At 57.7% G+C, this 23142-nt stretch overlaps 1 protein-coding gene across 5 annotated transcripts; it reads right to left on the minus strand.

Moving 5' to 3' along the window:
* Window positions 1–901: 901 nt before the first annotated feature.
* RAPGEF3 (Rap guanine nucleotide exchange factor 3) lies at window positions 902–22205 on the minus strand. Of its 5 annotated transcripts, none has more exons than XM_079714444.1 (27): window positions 22098–22205; window positions 16027–16080; window positions 15833–15939; window positions 15501–15622; window positions 15193–15361; window positions 14503–14587; window positions 14117–14177; window positions 13930–14006; window positions 13587–13733; window positions 12924–13036; window positions 12544–12632; window positions 12139–12239; window positions 11805–11942; window positions 11644–11726; window positions 10794–10833; window positions 8145–8226; window positions 7717–7863; window positions 5673–5770; window positions 5098–5223; window positions 4830–5011; window positions 4475–4565; window positions 4285–4335; window positions 3288–3375; window positions 2859–2923; window positions 2373–2427; window positions 2203–2274; window positions 902–1322 (listed from the first exon to the last, which is right to left on the minus strand). In XM_079714444.1, the coding sequence occupies exons 1-27, from the start codon at window positions 22188–22190 to the stop codon at window positions 1204–1206; spliced, it is 2655 nt and encodes an 884-aa protein (XP_079570570.1). In that variant the 5' UTR covers window positions 22191–22205; the 3' UTR covers window positions 902–1203. The 5 variants fall into 5 exon arrangements, with proteins under 5 accessions (XP_079570570.1, XP_079570571.1, XP_079570569.1 ...); XM_079714445.1 differs by having other exon boundaries at window positions 4830–4978; window positions 5062–5223; XM_079714443.1 differs by having other exon boundaries at window positions 5062–5223.
* Window positions 22206–23142: the final 937 nt, after the last annotated feature.

Genomic DNA, 23142 nt, shown 5'->3' on the forward strand with positions numbered 1-23142 from the left:
CAGGACCCTGCTGCTCAGAACGTACTCCGGGTCATCCCCAAGGCCTAGAGGCCCCTCTCAGGGTCAGACAGCGCACCTCCCCTGGCCAGGCTCAGAGCCACAGGGAGCAGAGAGGAGGGCAGCCCCACCTGGGGCTTCCTCGTGAGTTGTCGGGGCAGGAGGGTCCTCACGGAAGCTGGTCCCCAGGGGCCGTGCCGCAGAGGCAGGGGAGAGGGGACCCCAAGCTGACAGGGCTGGCTGGGACCACTCTCCTCGCTGGCAGGAAATCTGACTCCTGGATGCCCTTAGGCCTCAGCAAGGGATGGGCTCCCCTCGGAAGCCTCTGCCTCAGCCTCTCCATTACTGCCGCCTCTCCGAGCACCGCCCAGCGGGCTGCAGGCAGAGGGGCAGGAAGTGGAGTGGGGAGGGGAGGGGACGGGAGGGAGGAGTGACCTCTCAGACCACCGTGGACAGCTGAGGGCTACTCGGGCCAGCCCCGTGCAGGGCTCCAGGCTCCTGCCGCTCCAGTGACCAAGGGGCTGAGGTCCGGCCGCAGTCAGCCTTGGAGCCCTGCAGGGTCCCAGAGACCATCCCGGGCAGGGGGCAGGGCTCAGCCTTCCCTGCCACACCCCCGCGGGGCTGGCCAGAGAACACAGCCTCTCTGTCCGCTTAGGGTAACAATAAGGCTCCTCAGGGACCACCACTCCCTGACAAACAGCCCCGACCACACCCAGCTGTTTATCGCACAGGCCATGGAAAGAAAAGCAGCACGGCCCCCACCCTTCCCTGCCTCCCCACCTCCCTGGGCAGCGGGCCTGCCCCTGCCACCCACATGCCGCACACATGCAGACGCCCGGTCCACTGCGGAAACACACCCCAGGGGCCTGGCGATGGCTGGACAACAAAGTCGAGAGGCACGGAATCTGGAAAAGACCTGGTGCGGAGCGCTCTCTATTGAACACACAGAGGGAGCGCTCTCCTCTCCCACCCACTCCAGGGCTTCTCTGTCCCCCATTCCTTGGCCTTGGGCCCCGGCTCATTCCATTCCGAGGTCCTCCTTGGCCACCAGTCATCAAGGGGACGGCTGCCTCCATGCCGCCCACTCCAGGGCCTCAAGTTCAGTCCGCGGAGAGCCCCTGCCCGGCGCGGCCAGCCCGTGGGCCTCCTGGCCCGGCTCGCCCTGGCTCTCCTGGCGGCCAGTGCCTGCTCCAGCCCAGCCCCTCCTCACGGCTCCAGCTCCCGGGAGAGGCGGGACAGTTCCCGCTGGTTGTCGATGACCTTCAGCTGCTGGACGTAAGCCCAGGTGCTGGCTGGACTCCGGGTGTTCAGGGACTGCTCCGAGCCTAAGTGGGGGGAGGTGGGGAGGGGTGGTCGGGGGGGGGAACCGTGCACTTTGTAGAGCCCACCCCTCCTCCTCCAAGGAGCAAATCAGCCTCCCTGCCCTCCACCACCCAGCCTGCCACTTCCCACGGCCAATCTAGAAGACACCCCGCCCCGTTGCTGGGGCAGACTAGCATGGTGGTCAAGAGCACAGACTGGAGAAAACAGGCCCCCCAAATTGCATACAGTTTAATACCCCTTTTACTGAGCTCAAAAACAACTAAAACTAAAAAAAAAAAAAAAAAAGACAACTAAAACTAAAGAATATTTTGTTGTCATATATATATGAGGTATTTGAAAGATGTATATGTATGTGCGTGTGTATATATATTTTATCATACATATATATAATAAACCTACTTTAAAAAACAGGAAAATGAGTAACTCAAAATTCAGGAGAGTGGCTTCCCTGGGCAGGAGGCGCAGGAGGACAGGAGAGAGCGACACCACTAGAGAGATGGAAGCTATTGTCAACGCGCTCGTATTTGGCTTGGGTCCAGAGGTGCCCATCGTATTATCAGAATATACATACATAAATTAAAATAATGAGGACAGTGTGGTATGAACTGTGGATTACAATTAATCCCATTTCATGCAACTGAAGGCCAATTAAAAGAACGCAGATCTGGAGTAAGAGTACCCGGGTCCCAGCTCTATCTAACTCTGTGGCTTCCACAGGTTTCTTCAAGGCTCCAGCCTGTTCGCACATCTTCAAGTTAGGATAACATTCTACCTACCTCACAGAGGTGTTGTGAAGCATTATCAGCATCATGTATGCACTGTAAATGCCTGTAAATGCCAGCCATGGCCAACTTGTCAACACCCACCCCTGCCCGCACTTACATGTGGAAATCCTGGCCCCCTGGCTGTCCTCGTGCAGGTGGGAGACTCGGCTTCTAAGTGGTGACAGAGGCACTGGCGGGTGAGAGGGAGGAGTCAGCGAGACAGGACCAAGCCAGTGCCTTGAAGGGGACATCGGTCGGGGCACCTACCCGGGGAACCCGCCCTCTCACCGTTGCTGTGGCTTCTGCAGTGGTGCAGCATCCTCGCAGCTCTGGCCATCATTCTCTGCGGGCCAAGCAAGTACATGAGACCCGGTGTGAGGAACGGGACCCTGGTGTGGCCTGGGGGTCAGCTGAAGTGCTCGTAGGAACTAGGGGCTGTAGGAGACGGGGTACTGTCTGCTGTGCCCCAGCTCACCCAGAGACCCAGCGGAGACCAGGCGTTGGGAAGAACAGAGGTCAGGGAGGGCTTAGACGGGAGGGGGCTCTGGATGAAGAGCAAGATAGTTGAGGCTGTCACCCCAGCACTCCCCAGTGGAGACCAGACCCTCATGAGGGCATGCAATGGAGTAATGGCTATTTTAAAGGAAGAATTCATATTTATATTGTTGAGAGCAACTTTAGACCATCTCCCACCCCATCCCTGACCCCTTGCAAGGCCATCGTCATAGCCGGCAACCCATTCCAGTGTCAGGCACCCACTCTCCTCGGACTCACCATCTTCTCAAAGTTGATGAGGTTCTCTACCAGCGTGTGATTTCCCTCGTGGATGAAGGTCATGTCTGCAAAGAGATGGGTTTTGTTCATAGGTCCCCAAACTCCTTCCCCTTCCAGCAGCCAAGGAAAGGTGAGGGGTCAATAACAGGGAGGCTCGGGCCTATCGGTCCTGCACATGGCCCTCTTCCTCCCCAACTAACCTCCTGGAGCGATTTCCTTGTATCTCTTAGGCCTTGTATCGTAGGCCATCTAATGTCTGCATGTCTTAACTCTGCTTCTACCCTGTGAACTCCTAGTTCATCTTTGGGTCCCCCAGGGCATCAGCGCACTGGAATCACTCAGAGGGTCCGATGGACACCGACCCTCTGATGGACACAGGGGCAGGAATGGATGGGATGGAGACAGGGAGGTGGATACTGGTCCTCTTACCTTTGAGAAGAAGGGGCATGAAGGGGATGAGGGGAGGGGAGAGCTTGGTGAGGGCCAGACGGTACACACGGTGGTTCCATGAGGGGTCCTGAGAGGGAAGAAGCCACAGTGAGAGAGGGAAGGTCCCATACACCATAACCCACCACGTGCCACAGCGCAACCAAATGCCCAGCGTCCCAGGGAGAGGCTGTGCACCCATCCCCTTGGAGCTCAGCTTCCTCTCGGCCCCAGATCTCACCAAGGCAGGCTCTACGGAGGCGGGAGGGGGCCTGGAGCTGTGACTGCCAGTCTGCATGATGTGGCTTCCTGGCCTCTGATTAAACCCCAAGGACATGTCATGGCCATTATCACAGGGGCCCTGAGGTTTCATGGAAAACTCTCTCTTTTCTGTCCCTGTTTCTCCCTCTCTCTCTCTAGTGCGTAAATTCCTTTGAACCTCTTGAGCCCCAGGAGAAGTTTTTCCTCAAGCGTCTTAGAGCCTTGCTGATGAAAGCACCCTGCACTAGATCTCCCCTGAATACTGTCAAACCTTTCAAACCGGCCCCCCTAACAGCTCCTGGCAGTGGAGGGCTCAGCTCCTGAATTCTTTCCTCATCTTTTGGCCTGGGCTGGCACATGGGCCCCTTGAGTCTCCTGAGGGGCCACTGACAGGCCCCAGAACACCGTGGGAGCTGCAGTCAGGACCTGCTTCCTGAGTCCTGAGGCAGGTCAGCTGGAAACCGGCATCCCCCAGCGGTCCCCTGGCACCTCAGAGCCCAGGGCCAGACGCTGCCTTCATGCAGGACCTAATAGCCATAGCAAATGCCATTCCCCCACCACACATACTGAGGGATACAGCACACTCTGCAGAGCCCCCAGTCATGCTAAACACCTGTTCCTCAGCCAGCACCCCAAACTCACAGGCCAAAGGGAACCAGGCCCTGACCCAGGGTTGGAAACCAGAGAAGTAGACAAGGACAGGCAGAGAGGCTGCAAGGGAGCGGGGCCCAGCACTCACCAGCAGCCTCTCCAGGGCCGAGTAGAGCTTCCGGACTTTGTGGGGCAGCCTCTGTGAAGGAGAGACAGGCGGGGCTGTCACTGCTCTGGGGTGGGAGCACCATCCCCAAAAAGGACCCCCAGAACAGGCAGGGGCCTGACTCAGGGCCGGGGTGGGAAGGCCCTGGCCTGCCCCGGCAGATGGCACTCACCTCCCAGGTCTGGGCCAGGCGGCTGATGGCCGAATTGCTGAGGCCAAACATGATGGCAAAGAAGGAATTGAGATTCTTTTGCTCCTTGAGGCTGTGAACAGAAGACCCAGAGACCCTCAGCCACGTGCAAAGCCCCGCACCCATACAACAGCCGGCCTGGGGTCCAGCGCCGGGCCAGGCCAGCGTCGCCCCTGCGGGCACTGGGGCCGGACGGGGTGGGGAGGCAGAGGCTCCAGGGGACCCAGGGAAGCACGGGGCTGGCAGATTTGGCAACACCCTGACCATGGATCGGGCATTTAAGTAAAGGCAGCCTCAGGACTCCGCCACCCAGCCCAACCAGCCCACAGGCGCTCACTGGGCAGCCAGCTTGATGAACTTCCTGAGCAGCTGGGCCCGCAGGCTGGGCACAGGGCAGAGACACAGCTCTGTGGCCACCCAGTACTGCAGCTCATTGAAGCGGCGCATGAAGCGCTCCAGGTTGGCGGTGGTGACGTCCCGCAGGAGCTGGGGGCCCAGCACGTAGTGGATCAGCTCCACCTGGGCGGGGACAGCAGGAGAGGTCAGTGCATGGCAGGTGGGGAGTCCACATCGCCGGCCCCCTCCCCTCCGCGCTGCCGCTGCACCTGGTGGATGCTGTTGAAGAGGCTCCAGTCGTGGTCCGTCAGCTGGCCTGCCAGGTCCTTGGCGCTCACCAGGTCCAGCCCCTCTGCAGAGCCCACAGTGGGCCCCAGCTGCTCGGGGTGTGGGGTCTGCAGGTGGGAGAGTGCTCAGGGGGGCTGCCTGGGGAATCTGGGGGAAAGGTGCAGGGTGGGAGGAGCCTCTGTGCCCAGGGTGGGAGGAATGTCGGGGAGAGCAGGGGCTGGAGGGGCATCTGATGGAGGGGCTTCCCAAGGAGGTATGTCCCAGACAGCTCCCCAGTGCTGGGACCCCTCCTTGTAGGGTGCCTGTTCTCTGGGGAACCCCTGATGAAGCAGGTCTCCCTCTTCCCCCTTGAGAGCTCCCAACCAGTTCTCCCCTCCCCCAACCTGGGGACTTTCCCCATTGGCTGAGGCCAACTCCTTCCTCTTCCTCCTTAAGGCCCAGCAGCAGCCAGAGCCAGCCCTCCCCGTCTTCTCCGTGTGACCCTCTCCTAGCACCCACTCCTACCACCCCCAAAACTCAGCTCCTCCCCAGGCCCTGGCGCCCTGCCTGTCCCTACCAGCTTGTGCACTTCCAGAGGGTTGACAACAAAGAGCCGCTCGTTGAGCCCCAGGGATGTGGCCACACCTCGGGCATCTGGCTGCAGGCCAACAGTGTCTGCAAAGAGAGCAGAGGCTGTGCTGGGTGGGGACAGAGAGGGAGGCCAGCGAGCAACCGGAGGCAGGGTGGAGGCCCCATTTAGGAGGCTGGAAGGTCTCTTCTCCCAGTAGCAGGGTTGGAGTCCTGGGCAGTTGTTCTAAATACACAGGTGCGCATGCCCACGCATCTGCACACACAGGGCAGCACGGCCCAAGGACGATGAAAGGGGAGTCTTAGTGAGACAGGCTGACACTGGGCAACGCTGGAGTCTCAAGGAGCCTCAGCTTCCTCCTTTGTCAAATGGAGACACTAAGATTTGCCCTGACTACTCACAAGTCAAATGAAGTCATTGATATAAATATAAATAGTGGCTATAAATATATGATACATACATAGGCCCTTTGAAAATTGGGAAAGGCCCTGCAGAAATCTTTGTGCGGATTTTCATCAGCTCTTGTGGACTGAGACTGTGTTTTTAGTCATGTTTGAGTCCCCAGTCCCTAGACCATCAGCCTCCAAAGTAAGGTACACAAGACCATCCGCGTGTCCAGGAAAAAACATTAGCTCTTTCACTTTATTGATTTTTCTCACCAGTTTTGCACTTCTATTTTGTGTGTTGTGTTATGATCATGTAACATTAGGGTAGGAATATATGTATGTGACTTGCAAGGAAATATACACATATTATGGAGTTTGTAATAAAATATTGATTACTGACATGGGTGTCAATCAAAAGGATCAGTGCTCTGAACAGAGCACAGGCACGTAGGGTCTCAATAAACACTGGCTTAGGACAACTGCAACTTGCCAGGTAGCCACCAGAGGGCAGTGCTTCCCAGAGCTGCACATAGGCACAGGTGACCTCATCCTCTCTCCCTACTTTCTGAAGGAAGGATGCTTTGCCAGTCTCCCTGCCATCATTATTCTCTGGATACCCAGCTGCCTACCCTGCGCTCCAGCTGTCAGACCTGGGCTGTGTCCTTCATGGACAACAGTGGTTTCTAATGTCCCAAGTTCTCCAAAGGCAGGTCTTAATAATCCTAATGTTGCCGTATTCCGAGCACCAACTTTATGCTGGGTCCCATGATAACGGCTTTAAACACAGTAGCTTATTTAATAGCCACAGCAGTCCTATGTGATAGGTACAGTTACAGTGCTCATTCGACAGACGAGGAAACCGAAGTTCACAGAGGTTAAATGACTTGCCCAGGATCACACAGCAAGTAAGCAGTGGGTCTGGGATTCCAGCTCAGATCTGGGAGTCCACAGTCTAGGCTCTTAACCATCAAGCTGCTCTACCTTACCTGCCATGGTACCTCTACCTCCTAACACACTGCTGGCCCACAGCTGACCCTCAAAGATGACTACAGACTGAATGGGCAACTACCCGAATTCAAAGGCTGTCGACGCTCTCACTGTGTGAACTTGGGAAAATCACTAAACCCCTTTGAGCTTAAGTTTCCTTGTCTGAAAATAGGATCAAAATACCTATCTCGTAAGATTGCTATTAGAGTTAAATAAATATGTAAGCATGATAATGATGTAGCAGTAGCTATGTAATAACAGATAATAATGTAGTGCTGACTATGGGTCAGACAGCATTCTAAACACTTTTATAGATTATCTCATTTATCCTCACAATTCCTCTATGAAGCAGGCACTCTTTTAATCCCCATTTTACAGATGATGAAACAGAGCACAGAGAGATTAAGCATCCTGCCCAGGGACAGAGAGAAGGGAGCCAAAGGGCAGAAGTCAAACGCAGGCAGCAGGCTCCAGAGTTCATGCTCTTCAGCACCACATGCAAAGCACTTTGAAGAGATGTACTAAACCTCCCAATAAATGCTAACCATCATTGACATGATAAAGATAAAAAAGATGATGATAATCTTAATTCGGGGGATGGGCACGGCTCTGAGGGGGTCCCCTCCCTTGGGGCCACCCTACCCAGAGACACAACTCACCGCCCGCAGAGTTCACCTTCACCAGCACCTGCCCCTTAGTCCAGCCGTCCTCCTGGGCCAACGCCGCCATCACCTCTCTCACTGAGGCCGTCACAGGCAGCTGCAGGGTCAGCACTGAGTGGTCCGGCCGGCAGATGTCATAGGGGACTGGAGAGGAAGGCTGGCTGAGCTGTGGGGGGTGCTGCTTGGTCTCCCCACCCCAGGAGGGAGAGGGCAGCGACTGCAGCGGAGGGAGGGTCCCAAGGAGGCGGGCAAGGGTGCTATGGAGTAGCCTGGGTGGGTGGGAGGCCCTGAGCCAAGGAGAGGGGGAGCCTGGAACAGAGACCCCAAGGAGCACGGCATGCCATCCTCAGCCAGGCGCCCCAAGGTCAAGGGTAAAGACAGTAGGGTTCGAGCTATGCACTGGCTGGCTCAGACAGACCACCAACCTTTGTCCCCAACTCGGATGGCACAGTTGCTGCTGGGGAGAGGTTCATCCTGGCTGGGGAGCCAAACAGGCATGTTCCGGGCCTGAGAGGGAGAGAAAGTAAGGCCGGGAGGACACAGGAGAGCATGCAGGGACAGGGAGGGGCCTCTGTCACCAGCAGCACGGCACCCACGGGGCACGCACACCACCCTCGGGCTCTGCTTGGCCCATGAATCTGGGCCAGGTAAGGCGCTGGGGACTGAGGCTCCTGGAGGAGACAGAGCAAAGTCTGTGCCCCTCTACGTGTGTGTTGCCCCCTCTACCAGATGGGTCTAGAATTGCTCTAATACGAACACACCTCAGCTGTTGATCTCGGTTTTTTCCTCCTTCAGCTACCATTTGCTATTTGCTACATGCCAGGCTAAGTACAGGCATATTTTAAGTATCTAAATAGTCACAAAAGCCCTTTGACAAAATATTATTATCCCCATTTTATGGATGAGATCAGTGAGGCTCAGAGATGTTAAGTAACATACCCAAAGCAACACAGCTGCTAAGTGGCCCAGCTGGAAACCTAACCTGTCGCCTGCACCCCCACACACACACCCCGCTCTTGTCCACCAGCACTCAACTGTGTCAGCTGCCCCGTCACCCCACAACCCCTCCTCCATGGCCCCGCCACAGTGGGCTGCTGGGGAGCCCCCGCTGGCCAGAGGCCTCCCTCACACAGCTCCTCTGCACACCGACCACTCTTTCCAACTCTTGGACTGACTCTACCTGCTCTGAAGGTGGCAGATCAGGTTCGGACCTTGGTTCATGGCTCTTCCCTGGATTTCCAGATCTCTGCGCTCCCCTCCGAGCTCCTCCCAGCCTCACGCACCCTCCCACCCCACCCCACCCCCGCAGATGGAAGACTCTTAAAACCATACCACTGACTTTTCTTCCAAGCCCTGGTCTCAAATGCCTCCTGGATCCTCCCGTATCTGTGCCCCATCACCCCAAACTCAACACACCCCTCAGATCCCTCATCCCACCTGCCAGGCTACTCTTCGGCCATTCCTCTGGGCTCATGGCTCCTGCTGCCCAGCCCCCACTTCCCCACGGCATGTCATCTAGTCCTGGGGTCTCCATGTGCCCCCCTCCCCAGCCCAGGCCAACCCCAGGGTCCACCAGCCCGTGTGTTGCCTCACTCTTTATCTACTAAAACGGCCCAACTATTGTCTGCCAGCCTCACCTCTCGGCTGCCTCTCTCTCTCCCACTCCCATCTGCCTGACCAGAGCCAGGTCAAGCTTCCTATCACGGCTTCCAGGCCATCACTGTCTACTGGACAAAGCGCAGGCTCCTCAGCTGACCTATTCAATACACAAATCTGATCTTGTCAGTCCTTGGCTCAGACACCTTCAATGGCTCACACTCCTCTGGGGACAAAGGCCAGGCCCCTTACCATGGCCCACGGGGCTGGGGGGGGTGGCCCACCTGCTCTGGCCCCTGCCCGCCTCCCCCCCTCCTCCAGGCTCCATTAGGAGGTGGGCTCCCTTCCCCCTCACACCCACCTGCAGCCTCTTCTCCCTCCACCCTCACGCCCTGCTGCTCTCAGCCCCAGCCGTTGCTTCTCCCTGACCCTGACCTGGAGTCAGCCCTCCCCTTCCTGTCTCCAGAGACCCCTGTCTTTGCCCTTATACAGCATGAGATTGCCCTGCAGCCCCGTCCCTCCCTTCACTGCAAGCCCCTTGAGGCCAGGGTGGCTCCCCCAGCCCCCTACAGCATCCTCGGCACCTAACGCAGTGCCCGCCGGCTGTTCCGGGTCGCAACCACAGGCTGGGAGACAGAGGTCAAGGCCCTTCACGCGGGCATTCTAGTGGGACGTGACAGACACCAACAGACAATAAGCAAGTAGACAAAGAAAACAATTCCACTGGGATAATGCTTTGAGGAAAACCATAGAGGACACCTTGGAGGGGAGCCGGCGGGAGAGGGGCCAGCAGGTAAGGGCAGGAGACTGAGGAGGGGCTGAGCTTTACCTTTAGCCGAAAAGGAGCCTGCGAGGAGGAGCGGGGAGCAGGATGAGGTGGGAGAAGCAGCTGGGCGCTGCAGGCCCAGGTGAAGCATCTGGGTGTTATTCCCAATGCATGAGCCCCCAGCCAGCCCCAACTTACCTGCCCAGCCCCTTCCGCCCCATCCCTCAAATCTTGAGCCCATCACAGCTCTTTCTCCTGCTTCCCCGCCCCCGCCCACTGCTGGGAATGGCACTGGGATCTCGGCCTGCCTTCCTCTAGGCTCCCTGCACTGGCCCCCAGGAACCCCTGGGCTTCCGAGGCTACCCCCAGGCACCACCCCTCACCTCCCAGGTGGGAACTGCTAATTGGCTCTAACTGTGAGCATGAATCACCTCCCAGATGGAATAAAAGCCCCCTGGCTTGGGGGGGCGGGAGGAGCAGTGACCTTAGACCTCGTGTCTCCCTGCAGGGCCTGGCCCCAGCGCCACATGCAGCCCGAGCTCCATGAACACCTATCCCAGACCCAAGGATGTGCCTGGGGCCGACAGGGGACGGGGGCCTGCCCACGCAGAGCCCCTTGGGTAGGGGCCGAAGGAGGGGCCCGGTGGTCCCTGGAGGAGTGGGGACAGCTGGGGCCCCGCAGAAGCGAGAGGACCTCATTCGGGGCAGACACCTTCATCTGCGGAGATGCGTTCCCACAGCCATTTTCCAACCTGTGGAGCAAGAGAGAAGGGAGGTAAGACTGGTGGGCAGGGCCCACTGCAGGTGGGATGACATGGGGTCAAGAGCAGAGAGGATGACACGGGCTCTGGATTCTACCCGCCCTCACCAGAGGCTCATAGGTTTGCAGATTTGGTGAGGATCAAAGATTTGGTGAGATAGGCAAGACTTGAAATCCAGCCCCTGGATCCTGTGATTTTCCCAGGCCAGCAAGGGAGGGAAAGAGAGCTCAAGGGAGAAAGGGACGCGGTGTCAGGGCAGGCAGCCTGCACAGGAGCTCTCCCTGGACCTCAGCTGCCCCCACAGGATGCCTGGGAGGGCGGGAAGGTCTCAGAGGGCGAGGTAAACACTAGGAAGTTGACCGGGCCGGCTGGCAGGAGCTGGCACCAAGGGTGCTTGGCAATAATTAGGAGGCAGTGAGCACAGCAGGTGTGCTGGGGCTAGAAGGATGGCACGCGAATGACTGTGGCTGCGTGAGCATGGAGGAGCACGTGATGGGAGGGTGAGCAGCAAGGGGACCGGTAAGAGCACTAATTGAAATGAGCAAGACTAGACAAGTGAGCACAGCACGCCCTGCGCTGCACTCTTCAGGTGCAATGGGGGGAAGGTATTCTCCCAGTTTTACAGACAAGAGCTGAAGCCCTAGGAGGGTGGGGGCGGTGAGGGTAATGGGCTCAGGGCGGCATAGCTACAGTGGTGCAGCCTGGCTTTAAGCCACGTGTTTGACCCCAGAGGCGGTGCTCTCCATCCCCGCTGCGCCGCCCGTCCCGCAGGTGACGAGTTAACGTGAGCCAAAGCATCACCTGTGGTGTCGCCGCCTCTCTGGCCACTGTTCCCGCAGCAGGTTGCTAAGCCGGGCATCCCTGCTCACCAGGTCTGACAGTTTCTGGGAGGAGCCAAGGTTCACTGAGACTCCATGTCCACCCCGGGCAGCCCGGTCCAGCCCTGCCTCACTCCCAGGTACCTGGATGAAGCTGGTGGCCACAGGGTCGGTGTGGAGCATGGGGCTATACAGGGCCACCCACTGGCTGACCAGCCGCAGGATCTGTTGTCTCTTGTTGCAGATGTAGGTGCTGCACTCCTGCTCGCTGCCTCCCGCGGGCTCCGCGTGGAAAGTGGGCACCAGTCAAGGGAACCACAACATCCAACCAGACCACCCACCACACCTTGGGCAAGGGAGGGGCAGGATGCCCAGAGCCCACGCACAAGCTGGGCCTGGCATGATGCTGGCACTTTGGAGGGCTCGGCACAGCCATGATACGAGGGGTTCCTTCTCCCCACTCCACACACCATCCTAATCCCCTGGGGCTGGAAGGATATTGGTGCAGGAGGGCAGCGCAAAGCTGGGCAGTGGGCATGAAGACACTGTGGGTCAGGAGGAAGTCACTGAGGAATGTCTCTGTAGGGCAGGGACAGGGGACAGGTGGGGGCTTCAGTGGTCAAGTCTACTGAGCACAAGTATAGGCACAGCTGGAGCATCCCTTTCCCCAATCCCACCACGGGCAAGGGACCAGCGATGCCCAATCCCTGTCACTGCACTTCCCACCCAAACCAAGAACACAGGAACGCAAACTTCCCATCAACTGACCAAACGGACCAAACTAGCACCCAATGAGGTCAGACGGCAGGGTGCCTGGCCCTCTCCCATGCTGTGCTGACCACCCAATGAGTCAGAGAGCAGTCAGGGTGTCTCCTGCCCCTACCTGTTGGGTCATGAGCACTGGAATCAGGCCGCATGGCCTCCAACAGAAGTTCTAGGATCTTCTCCGGGGTGCCAGACATCACTATATACCTAGCAGAAGCAGCCAGTCCATAGCACTTAAGCCACGGCTCCCCTTCCCACAGCCAGGGCAGACATCAATAATCAATCATATCACTCCTCCCTATTTGCCAGCCCTCTCTCACCTTGGGGTGGAGGGGGGACCAACTCAGGGGATGCCTCTTAGTCCCTGGAAGCCTTTCCACCCCCAGGTGGCCAGAGGGCAGGGGTATGACACAGGGAAGGGAGTAAAGCCTGGGAAATGGAAGGAGAGAAGGTGGGCAAGAGAGATGGTATGGAAAGGGAGCATGGTGGGTATGTTACCGGTTCCTGCCTGGGGTTGGGGGACGAGAAGGGCCAGTGCCCTGAGAGGTTCTCTCCAGCACCAACACCACTTTGCCATGTTCTTCCAGCCTCATGGTCTTTGCTTCCACATCCTGGACAACAAGCCAACACCCAGTGCTCAACATACACAATGACTCCTTTCCCCACCCTAGAGCTTCTCCCTCTCCCTCCCCCATTCCAAACGCTGAACCCCACAAGGCTCCCACAGGGACCCTCAGCCCTTCTCCCACTCCATTCAGTGCCCATGACCTTGGTTTTTACCCCCACTCCCACCCCTGCCCATCACCCACCCTGAGCCCCTCCTCCACCCCATCCCTCCCAGGGCTCCCTCCATAGATCCCACGCTCCATTATGCTGCATCCCCTTGCACCCTAGACCCCCACCCCTCTGTAACCCAACCCCCCTGGTCTCCCACCCGAGCCAGGGTCCCCAGGGCTTGCTGACCCTCCTCAGCATGCTCTGCACCTCCTCACACACGCAGGGCTGGGCTGCCACCTGCAGCCATTGCCCCGAGCTTCTCCACCCTCGACCTCTCCTTGATCCTTAAAGGCTCTCTCCGGTCCTTACCCTTTGCCCCACACCACTTCTCCAGAGACGTGTCCTTGCCACGTCCCCTGCCCTCCCCACCCCCAGCAATGGCACCTTGATGATATGGTTGAAGTCCTGCTTGTCCACGCGAAGAAAATGACAGTTGTCTTCTCGCAGGATGATGGTGGCTGCCCGGGGTGCGTCGTTCACCAGAGCCAGCTGTCCAAAGTCGTCTCCCTCATGCAGTGTGGTCACCAGGCCCTGCAGTCAGGCCTGAGTCACAGCCCAGCCCAGCCACCCAGCCCTCGCCGGGACAGACCCATGGCGGACAGAGCCACCAAAGCAGGAGGAGACCTGGGAGGTCGGCAGCCTTGGGTCTATTAAAGGCACTGCCCATGAAGTCAAGGGCCAGAGAGCAGTTACACCCCAGGGGGCTGGGCAGGGAGGGAAGACTCACCTTGCCGTGGGTCACCACATTGACAGATCCCTTCCAGATGATGTACCATGAGGTGCCCTTGTCCCCCTGGCTGAACACTGAGAGAAGCACAGATCAGACATGCCCCCAGGGACCCTCCACTTCTCCCCTGTGGCCTCCGCCGATGTCCAGGTCCCTGGTGCCCAGCTTCCCATCCCATCTGACTTACACACAGTCCCTGCCTTGCTGTGTGGTTCAAAGAGCAGAACTGCCGCTAATTCCCGCTTCACCTGTGGGCGGGGAGAGGAGGGTCAATGAGGTGAGTTCAGGGGAAGAGGGACCATGTGAGGAGGTTAGGTCCAAAGCCACAAGTGCTCAGGGGACAGAGATGTAGTTAGGTTGGGTGACCTGGGATTCAGCAGGAGACAAAGCAAGGGGAAGAAATGGGCAAAGAGAGGCAGAAGGACTTTCAGGTAAGGATGCCGGGGGCAAGCAATTAGATGGAAGTTTCCCAGCCACAGGCAGAAGGGGAGGGGAATGTCTTCTGGCCCAGCAGCGGTCACAGGGAAGGGAGGTTTGGGGGTGGGGAGGGCAGGCCTGGGTCGGGGGACTGACTGAGTTGGAGAGGTGGGCCACGGCCTTGACGTGCAGCAGCTCCTCAAAGATGAGGTCCAGCTCCTCGTCTGTACGCTGACTGGGGCTGCGGGCACAGGAAGGCAGGGAAGAAGTGATGAGCTGTGGGCCCAAGGCCAAGAGCAGGAAGCCACCACGTCCACCAAGCTTGGACCTGGGCCAGCCGGTGCCCCAGCAGTTTATCAATAATGGGCCAGCCTTTACCAGGAGCACACTGTGTGCCGGACACTGGGCCACGCGCTTTACACGCATTACTCCATTCCACCTTCACGACAACCCCATGACGTGGGTGTTGTTATCCTTTGACAGAAGAGGAAGCCGGCATGGAGAGGCCCAAGGTCACCGAGCTAGTAGCCAGTGGAACTGGAATTTGAATGCAGACCTGCCGGCGGATTCCAAAGCCCTCCATCTCTCTGCATCGCAGAGTGGGCAGGGTCTTCGGAGGCCACGTGTCCCACAGCCTCAGTTACAGAGGAAGGACCATGTTCAAAGGGGGAAGGAGGGCTCGAGATCACACAGCAAGTCCGTGGCAGAATGCAGACCAGAGCTCAGGCCTCTGGTCCAGCCAGGGTCCCTTCCCTCCGCAAAAAGTAAGGGACCACCCCCTCAGAGGGGAAATAGAAACTACTGAGTCCGAGAGCAGGGCCGCGAGATGCAAGGCGCCCGACTTACGGCTTTCGAAGTGCCACCGTGAGCAGGGCGTCAGGTCCCCGCTGGGAGAGCAGGGCCAGAGCCTCAATGAACTCCTCCTCCAGCTCGTGGATGCCTGCAGGCTCTGGCTCCGGCCCGGGGAAACGGTAGAACTGGGTATCTCGATCCTGGAAGGCCCAGTCGTGTTTCACTGGGGGGCAGAGGCCCAGGCGTGGGGGAGGAGAGGAAATTGAGGCCACGTGGGTATGAGGCCCCTGCTGCAAGGCCCACCGGACACCTGCTCCCCAGGACTTCCCAGCCCCGGGCACCCACCCAGGGCTAGGGCTTACCATGACAGAGGGCACCTTCATCCAGCAGCACCTGGCAGATTCCCACGACTTGGCTCCGGGAATGGACCCCCAGCCCCAGGGCCAAGATCCCATCCACCAGTTCCCGGCCAGAGCAGCATTGCCTGGGAGGTGAAGGGGCCAGGGAAGAGGAAGGAGACTCAAATGGCAGGACGGGAGAGGCGAGAGGGAGGAACACTCCATCTGAAAGGCACCTTCCTAGTCCAGAAGCAGGGCTGGGCCCAGGTGCCTGGACAGAGTGAAAGGGAAAGAAAACAGAGGGTGGGGAGGGTTTGGAGGGGGTGGGCGAGGAGGTAGCCAAGGCCACTATTCACCGGTGGAGTCGGAGGTGGTACTTTCGGTCTCGGATGAGGTTGGGGCAGGTGGCCAGGAGATGCCGATGCAGCTGCCTCCCAGCCCTCAGCACCCGCTCCGTGGAGGCCTAGGGGCGGGGAGAGGCACAGCTGGCTCAGGCCCTGAAGCCCTGGCTGTGCCGCCGCCTCCCAGCTCCACCCCTCGTGGCTTGTACCTGCTCGAGGCTCACGCTGAAATCCAGGGACTCCTCGCTGTTGGCGAGTGGCGTCTGAGGGCAGTGGGAGGGTTGGAGTGTTAGTGCCAGGCCTTTAAACCCAGCTCTCAGATGCCCACCCCCGTCACTCCCAGCCCCTGCCCAGTCCCCGACTCCAGGCGTCCACTTAGCTACTCTTTCAACAAACACTCACTGAGCAGCCCCCATATGCCAGGCATCCGCCTCGTGCCTACCCTGCTGTCCTATCACCAGACCCTTGTCTTGCTTCCTGACTCCAGCGGTGCATCCCCATAGATGAGATTCCAGTTCTGCTTACTCAGGGCCCAGGTGTGCCCAGGCTCCCAGGTAAACTGCACCGTGTAGGGACGGGGCACAGTGGAGCTGGGGGGAGCATGAGGACATGAGATAAGAAGGCCAGGGAGAGGCCAGGAAGTGAGCAGCTCTGGACGCCTGGAGTCCCAGGGCTGGCTCCCAAGCCAGGGTCAGTCCCCAGTCACGGGGCCGTGGGCGAAACTCCTGCCCTCTGTGGGCCTCGGTGCAGACTGGTAGTTAAAAATACAAACCCTGGAACCGACTCCTGGACTCAAATCCCTGCTCCTCTGTTTACTAGCAGTGTGACCCTGAATACATGATTTAACCTCTCCCTGCCTATAAATCTATAAAACATTCATAACAACAATTCAGGCTTTAGGAAGGATTATGTGAGTTAATAGAGATCACATGTTTAAAGCACTGCCTGGCATATACATGTAGTTGTATATACATGTTAGTTATTATTACTGATCTGTGAAGCAGAGGGCGGGCTGCCTGCTGGAAAGCCCCTTTCCTCTCCAAGATGCTGTCATGCTAGTCCATAAATAACCCTGTAAGAGTGAGTCAGTCTTGGTAGCACACAGGACAGCTCTGGAAGACGGGGTTTACGTACAAATCATTGGTGAACGAGGTTTCCCTGCCCTTGGCATCAACTGGGCATCCAGGACTCCTGGGCCTGTGTGCCCTGGGATGTCAGCCATGAAAGCCTCTCATGCCCCTCTTTTCCTGCCACCCGAGAACTGGAATTTGTGGACATCTCTGGACAGGATGCCCTACCCTCTATGAGCCGTCCCAAAGGCAGGCACTTGAAGTTTACAAAGTATGTCTACCTCCGTGATTTCATCTGATCTCATATAGAATAGGATCAGATGGGAAGTAGGCAGAGCAGGTATTGTCTGTCCTCCCTGACTTAGGAAGAAACAAAAGTCTAGAGGTGAAGTGCCCTTGTAACTCAGACACACAGCCATACAGCCACGGACAAACTCAAGTTCCTACCAGAAGTGCTCACATTCTTGGTCCCACTCCACTCACCACACCTGCCTGTTTCCTCTCCCGTCCCACTTCTCTCTGCTGCTTTCCCATCCGCAAACAGGGCCTGAAGAGGACCTGGCTGGGGAGCTAGGGTACGACCAGGCCTGGGGCCACAGTCCCCTCCCCTGGTCCCAGCGTCCTCCCACTGTGTGCCAGGCAGAGGCCTGAGGTCTGGAGCGCGTAGGTGCCTGGCCCAATGCTGGGCGGAAGTCGCTAGGTGTCCCATAGGTATCCCTGACCCGGTCATGGGGCCCATCCTGGTGCCAGACATAGCCCTGGAGACTTAGTGACAGGAAATGAGGAGGAGGAAGGGCAGGAGTTCTACCCAGCCAGCCCCCTGAGTTGGAACAAACAGTACCGAGTGCTAATGACTTGTTGTTGTGACTGTCAGAGTGCCCAGGTGGCCCCAGTCCCTGCCCCAAGTCCCTTCGGTGCCCACGACCCAGGCTCCCGCACACACTCCCTTCCTGGTATTATTGTGACCCCGGAGGGCACATCAGGAGGGGAGGTGCCTGGTCATGTGGCCAGGCTGGTCAAGACTCAGATCTCAGATCCTCAGGCCTTGCTTAAAGCACTTCCTGTCCTGCCCCAGGGTATGTGCATGCCGAAGCTGGGGGCTCCAGCCCATCAGAGCTGAGGAAGGGACCTGAAGGCATCCTTCTTATTTTCGGAGGAAAGCAGGAGCCCAGAGAGAGGAAGCAACTTGCCCAGAGTCACACAACTGCTTAGAAATTTAAGATCGTACTGAATAACTCTACCAACGCTGACCCTGAAGTAGGTGTTTGTCTCCTATTTCACAGCTAAAGAAAAGGAGGCTCAGAGGTTACATAACCTGCCCTGTGAGCTGGTAAACAGGAGTACCAGGATTCACACTGTGCCTCTCTGATTCCAAAGCCCATGTTCTTAGCCACCAAGCCCTACCATATCCCATGGTGCCTCCGCGGCCCTGTGCTTCCCCCACCGTGTGCCATGAAAGCAGAGATGATAGAGGTGAATGCTGCCCTCAGGAATGTTCCATGGGCAAGGAAGTTTGGAAAATACTGGGTTAGACAAAGTTCCATAGGTTTGTCATCACAGTCCCTCTGGACCCCTGCCATGTTCCCAGGCACCAGGACCTCCTAGGATCGGGGCGGGGGCGGGTGCCATTCCGGAGCAGCAGGCAGGTGTGTGGGCTCCGGAGCCAGGCACCTGGGTTCAAATCTTGGTTCCCCATTACCAGCTGGCTGTGTGACCTTGGGCTGCTTATAAACCTCTCTGTGCTTCAGCTTCCTCATCTGTAACATGGGGTTGATGATAATAGTACCTATCCCACAGGGTAATTCTGAGGATCAGACGAGTTAATAACATGAAGCATTCAAAGCCGTGCCTGCTCTGTAGTAACTACTTAGTCAGTGTTAAGCAACTTGATGTAACATTATTATTTCATGCTGGGCACCTGTCATCTGGACACAGTGCAAGAAATGTTGTACTTCCGCTGACCCTGTCCCTGATCTGATAACCCTGAGTGTCAGCTTAGAGGGTTCTCAGCTGGAAAGCAGTGGCTGGTATGGCAGGGGTGAAGGCCCTCACCCACTGCCTCCTCTCATGTCTGGACAGGAAGGACTCAGGGTGGAAGGGGAGGTCCCAGCTAGCTTCCCTGGCACCGGCACCATGGCCTGCCCCACCCCCGTCACTGAGGGTCAGAGTCACACTGGAGGGGCAGGCACAGAGCCAGACAGCCGTGTGGGGACCCGTCAGACCAGTTCCCTTAGGCCACAGCTAGGGTCTCAGGCCAGGGCTGTGTATGATGGGACTGGGAAAGGATGCATGAGTGGGGGTGATGTTTTGGGGTGTCAGTGTTACCACCTGCAGCAATAGAAAGTACACTACGAGCTTGAACTCTGCAGCCAGATCGCCTATGGCCAAAACCCAGCTTTGTCCCTTAGCAGCTGTGTAACCCTAGACCTGTCACCTAGCCTCTCTGTGCTTCTGCTTTCGCATCTATAAAATGAGATGATGGCATTAGTAGCTATCTCACAGGGCTGTTGTGAGATTATCTGATATGACAAAGTAAAGCTCATAATAGCGCCTGGGATATAAATACTACACAATGATTAACTGCTACCATGATTTGGACAGGTTGGATGAAAGCATGTTTTCTGAGTTAGAGAATAGAGCCACGTCCCCCAAATAAGTCACTCAAAGAGAAGCATCCCAGGCTTCTCTGAGCTGGCAGGACCCACCAGAGGTCATCCTGATCTTGCCCCTGCCTCTAGACAGATTGGTCCCTCTGTAGGCTCCCGGACATCAGACAAGATCTCATCTCCCCGTCATGCTTTCCAAAGGAGATGTTCTTCCATTCTATTCCAGCATCAGCTTTGCCGTGGTTGGTAAGTCCTTTCTGTATCTAACCTCAGGCCCTCCTGCTGTAACCTGCTTTCATTTTCTCTTGTCCTAGTCTAGTAGGAACAGAAAGTGCTCTCTTCAGACCTCAGGAGGTTGATGGGTTTCCCCCTTGATTTTCTAAGAGGGGGGTATGGCCTGAATAACTCCCAGCACTGCCCTCCTGGGACTCTGGACCCTACCTCCTTTCAACATCCACCCTTCACCCTGTGTGTGCATGCTCCCTGCCGGGTACTTGTTCCCTCAAGTGAGCCCCTCTTCAGCCAAAGGCATCATCCAGAGAAGAGAGGTATAGCTCACAGATACCCAGAGTCTCTTAAACACAGACGCCGTATGCTAACACATATATATGGAATCTAAGAAAAAGAAAAGGTCATGAAGAACCTAGGGGTAAGATGGGAATAAAGACACAGACCTACTAGAGCATGGACTTGAGGATATGGGGAGGGGGAAGGGTAAGCTGGGACGAAGTGAGAGAGTGGCATGGACATATATACACTACCAAACGTAAAATAGATAGCTAGTGGGAAGTAGCCGCATAGCACAGGGAGATCAGCTGGGTGCTTTGTGACCACCTAGAGGGGTGGGATAGGGAGGGTGGGAGGGAGGGAGATGCAAGAGGGAAGAGATATGGGAACATATGTATATGTATAACTGATTCACTTTGTTATAAAGCAGAAACTAACACGCCATTGTAAAGCAATGATACTCCAATAAAGATGTTAAAAAAAAAACACAAAAAAAACACAGATGCAACGGGCTGAAACCACCTCTCCACCTCCCCACTCCCCAGAGATGGTCCTCAGGAGAGGATGTGCCCTGCCTCTAGCCGTGAAAATCTAAGTTCCCTCTAATCACCAACACCCACACATACCTGGCAGGGGAGGGGCTTTGTTTCTGTGCCTCTGACCCCATTTTTTACTCCACTAACCCTCACCCTCACTCTTCCGGCCTCCCCATGCATACCAGCCCTTCACTTCTGGGGACTGGGGGAGCCAGGAGACAGCCTGGCGGCCTCCTCCACCCCCTCCCAGACTTTGGGTCCCAGGGGGATCCTCCAGTGACCTCATTGTCCTGGCACCTGACCTTCCCCCCACTCCCCACCTTGCCTCTACAAGCTGGGAAGGGGACAGGAAATGCACAAGTAATTATAGCCGGAGAGGGAAGGAGGGAGGGAGGGTTCCAGCCCACTGGCTCCAAGCAGTAGCTACTGCCAGGGACCTGGGGGGTGAGGGTGGCAGACAGCGAAGCCCAGAGGGAACCCAGCTCCCCTGCCCCCTCCAGAGCGTCATCTGGAACAGGACCCAGGCCCATGAGGCCCCTTGTCAGGAAGACCCAGGGAGGGAGGGGTTGGGGGAGAGCTGGGGACTGACACCTAGATTCTCCTCCCGATTCCCATTGCAAGGAGGACCCCATCACCTTGGTGGGCTTCAGTTTTCTCAACCCAGCTTCATATTTTGGTAAATATAAATGGTGGTTGGGTGAGGTAGGAGGAAGGAGGCAGAAAGTGGTGGTCTTTCTACTCAAAGGGATTTGCTGATAAGAGAGGAGCTCTCCCAAGTCCTGCTTTCTCTCCGCCCCTTTGCCCAAGCACTCTCCCCGCACTCACCTCCACCCGGGCTGGGCACAAGTAATAGACACACCGAATCTCAGGTGAAGAACCTATTAAGTCTGGGTGGCTGGGGAGAGCTTCTCTGCTGATTTGGATCCTGCAACCTCTATCCTGCCCCCCCAGCCCCCCCCACATCCTTCCCCCACACCCTTTCTCTCTCCTTCATTCTTGCAGCTCCAGAGAGATTCTTCACCGGCAAAGGGAGCTCCGCTCATCTCACCTCCAAACTTCTCAGAATTCTCCCCTGAGCCCCTCAAAGCCAGATGCCAAGCAATGTTCACATGACCACCTCACCCCAAGATCCAAAAGCAGACTCGATGCAGTTCAGCCCTCACTAAAGGAGAATGTCACGGTGATGTTTAAAAAACAGTAACCAAGCTTACCTCACCCCCCCACCACTTGACCTGGCCTCCAGCATTTCATACATGCCTCCCACCACCACCTGGAGAGCACGCAAGCACCTAACTCAAGGCACACAGAGGTGACAACTAAATGACAAATCCCTTTACCCCTCCCCTCATGCCTGAATGGGGGGACTTGGGCACCACATGCACACGCAGTGCAGCTGTGTGAGCCACGCACACACTGCAGCCAAGCTGCCTGACCCACTGTCCACCCCAGCTGTCCCCCTCATGCCCCCAGAGCAAGCTGGGCCACCAGCAGCATGCCCATTCTTTCAGTCAGGGCCCCCTCCAGCCCTGGTGCCCGGCCCGGGCAGGGGATGGGCACTCACCCAGCGAAGCCCCTGGATGCAGCTGGGGCGCTGGTGCTCAAGCAGCAGCTGGTAGGAGCAGCTTCGGGACCGATGCATCCTCCTCAGCACCATGTTGAGCAGCGTCCCCTCCGGCACCACGTCCGGGAGCCCTCCCACCGGCGGTGCTCCCAGAACTGAGCTGTCCTCCACAGCCAGGCCCACCTGCCAGCGGCTTTCACCTGGCCAGCCCACCTGTGACGGGAAGAGGAAGGCAGACAGCCATGAGGCCGGGCCTGGGGCAGCTGGACCAAGGCACAACTGCCCCAGGCAGAACCACTTCCTTAGAGTCCTCTGGACTGGTCAGGCGGAGGTGCTGCAGCCCTGCCAGTAGCCGGGGGAGGGACAGGAAGACCTTCACTGGGGCCTGCCGGTCTGGCGCACTTAGGGGTCTCCAGCTGGCGCACCAGAGATCAGGTCCTTCTTCCCGGTCTTCTGGGGAATTCTGTCCCACTCCACCGCCCATGGTCCTGCAGGGATCTCCACCAACTCCCGGTATGAGACTGTGGACCCTGGATCCCCCAGAAATGCAGCTTCAGCTCAAACCATTCGTTTCTCCACCTCCCTCACCCCTGACCAAGCCTCTCTCTCCCACCCCAACTCCCCGACCGTGTCAGCTTCCTCTCCGGCTCCTCCTCCCCCTAACCCCACCTTACCCACCTTCATATTCCTCCTCAAGCTCGCACAGCCGTGCAGCCTCTAGCAAAAGGCGGGGGCTGACGGGAGCCCCCCCCCGCCCCCCCCGCCCCCCCCCCCGCCAACGGCGAGCCCCTGCTGTAAGTCCCAGGCGAAGTGAGCAGGCCAATTCCTGGCTGGACCCGCTGCCAGGGCAGCCCGAGCCAGGCTGGGTTGAGAGGCTCCTCTTGGGTGGGGGGAAAGCTGGGGACTTGAGGGGGGGTGTTCCCCCACCCCCAGCGACAAGGAGCCCCGAGCCTCTCCTCCGTCCCAGACGAAAGAGCCAGCTGGCACCGGGCGCTGAAGCGAGGCTGCAGCTGGCACTGGTCCGGGAGGGAGCTGTCACACCCCC

Source organism: Hyperoodon ampullatus (genome assembly GCF_949752795.1).
Source record: "Hyperoodon ampullatus genome assembly, chromosome: 11".
NCBI lineage: Eukaryota > Metazoa > Chordata > Mammalia > Artiodactyla > Ziphiidae > Hyperoodon > Hyperoodon ampullatus.

Excerpts from the sequence above, each read along its gene's own strand:
- RAPGEF3 (XM_079714443.1), bottom strand. The coding sequence starts at position 22,190 with ATGGTGCTGAGGAGGATGCATCGGTCCCGAAGCTGCTCCTACCAGCTG. Across the intron at positions 14,588-15,192 it reads ACGGTGGCACTTCGAAAGCC|CCCCAGTCAGCGTACAGACG; the intron begins GTAAGTCGGGCG and ends CTGTGCCCGCAG. Across the intron at positions 7,864-8,144 it reads CATCCGAGTTGGGGACAAAG|TCCCCTATGACATCTGCCGG; the intron begins GTTGGTGGTCTG and ends CTTCCTCTCCAG.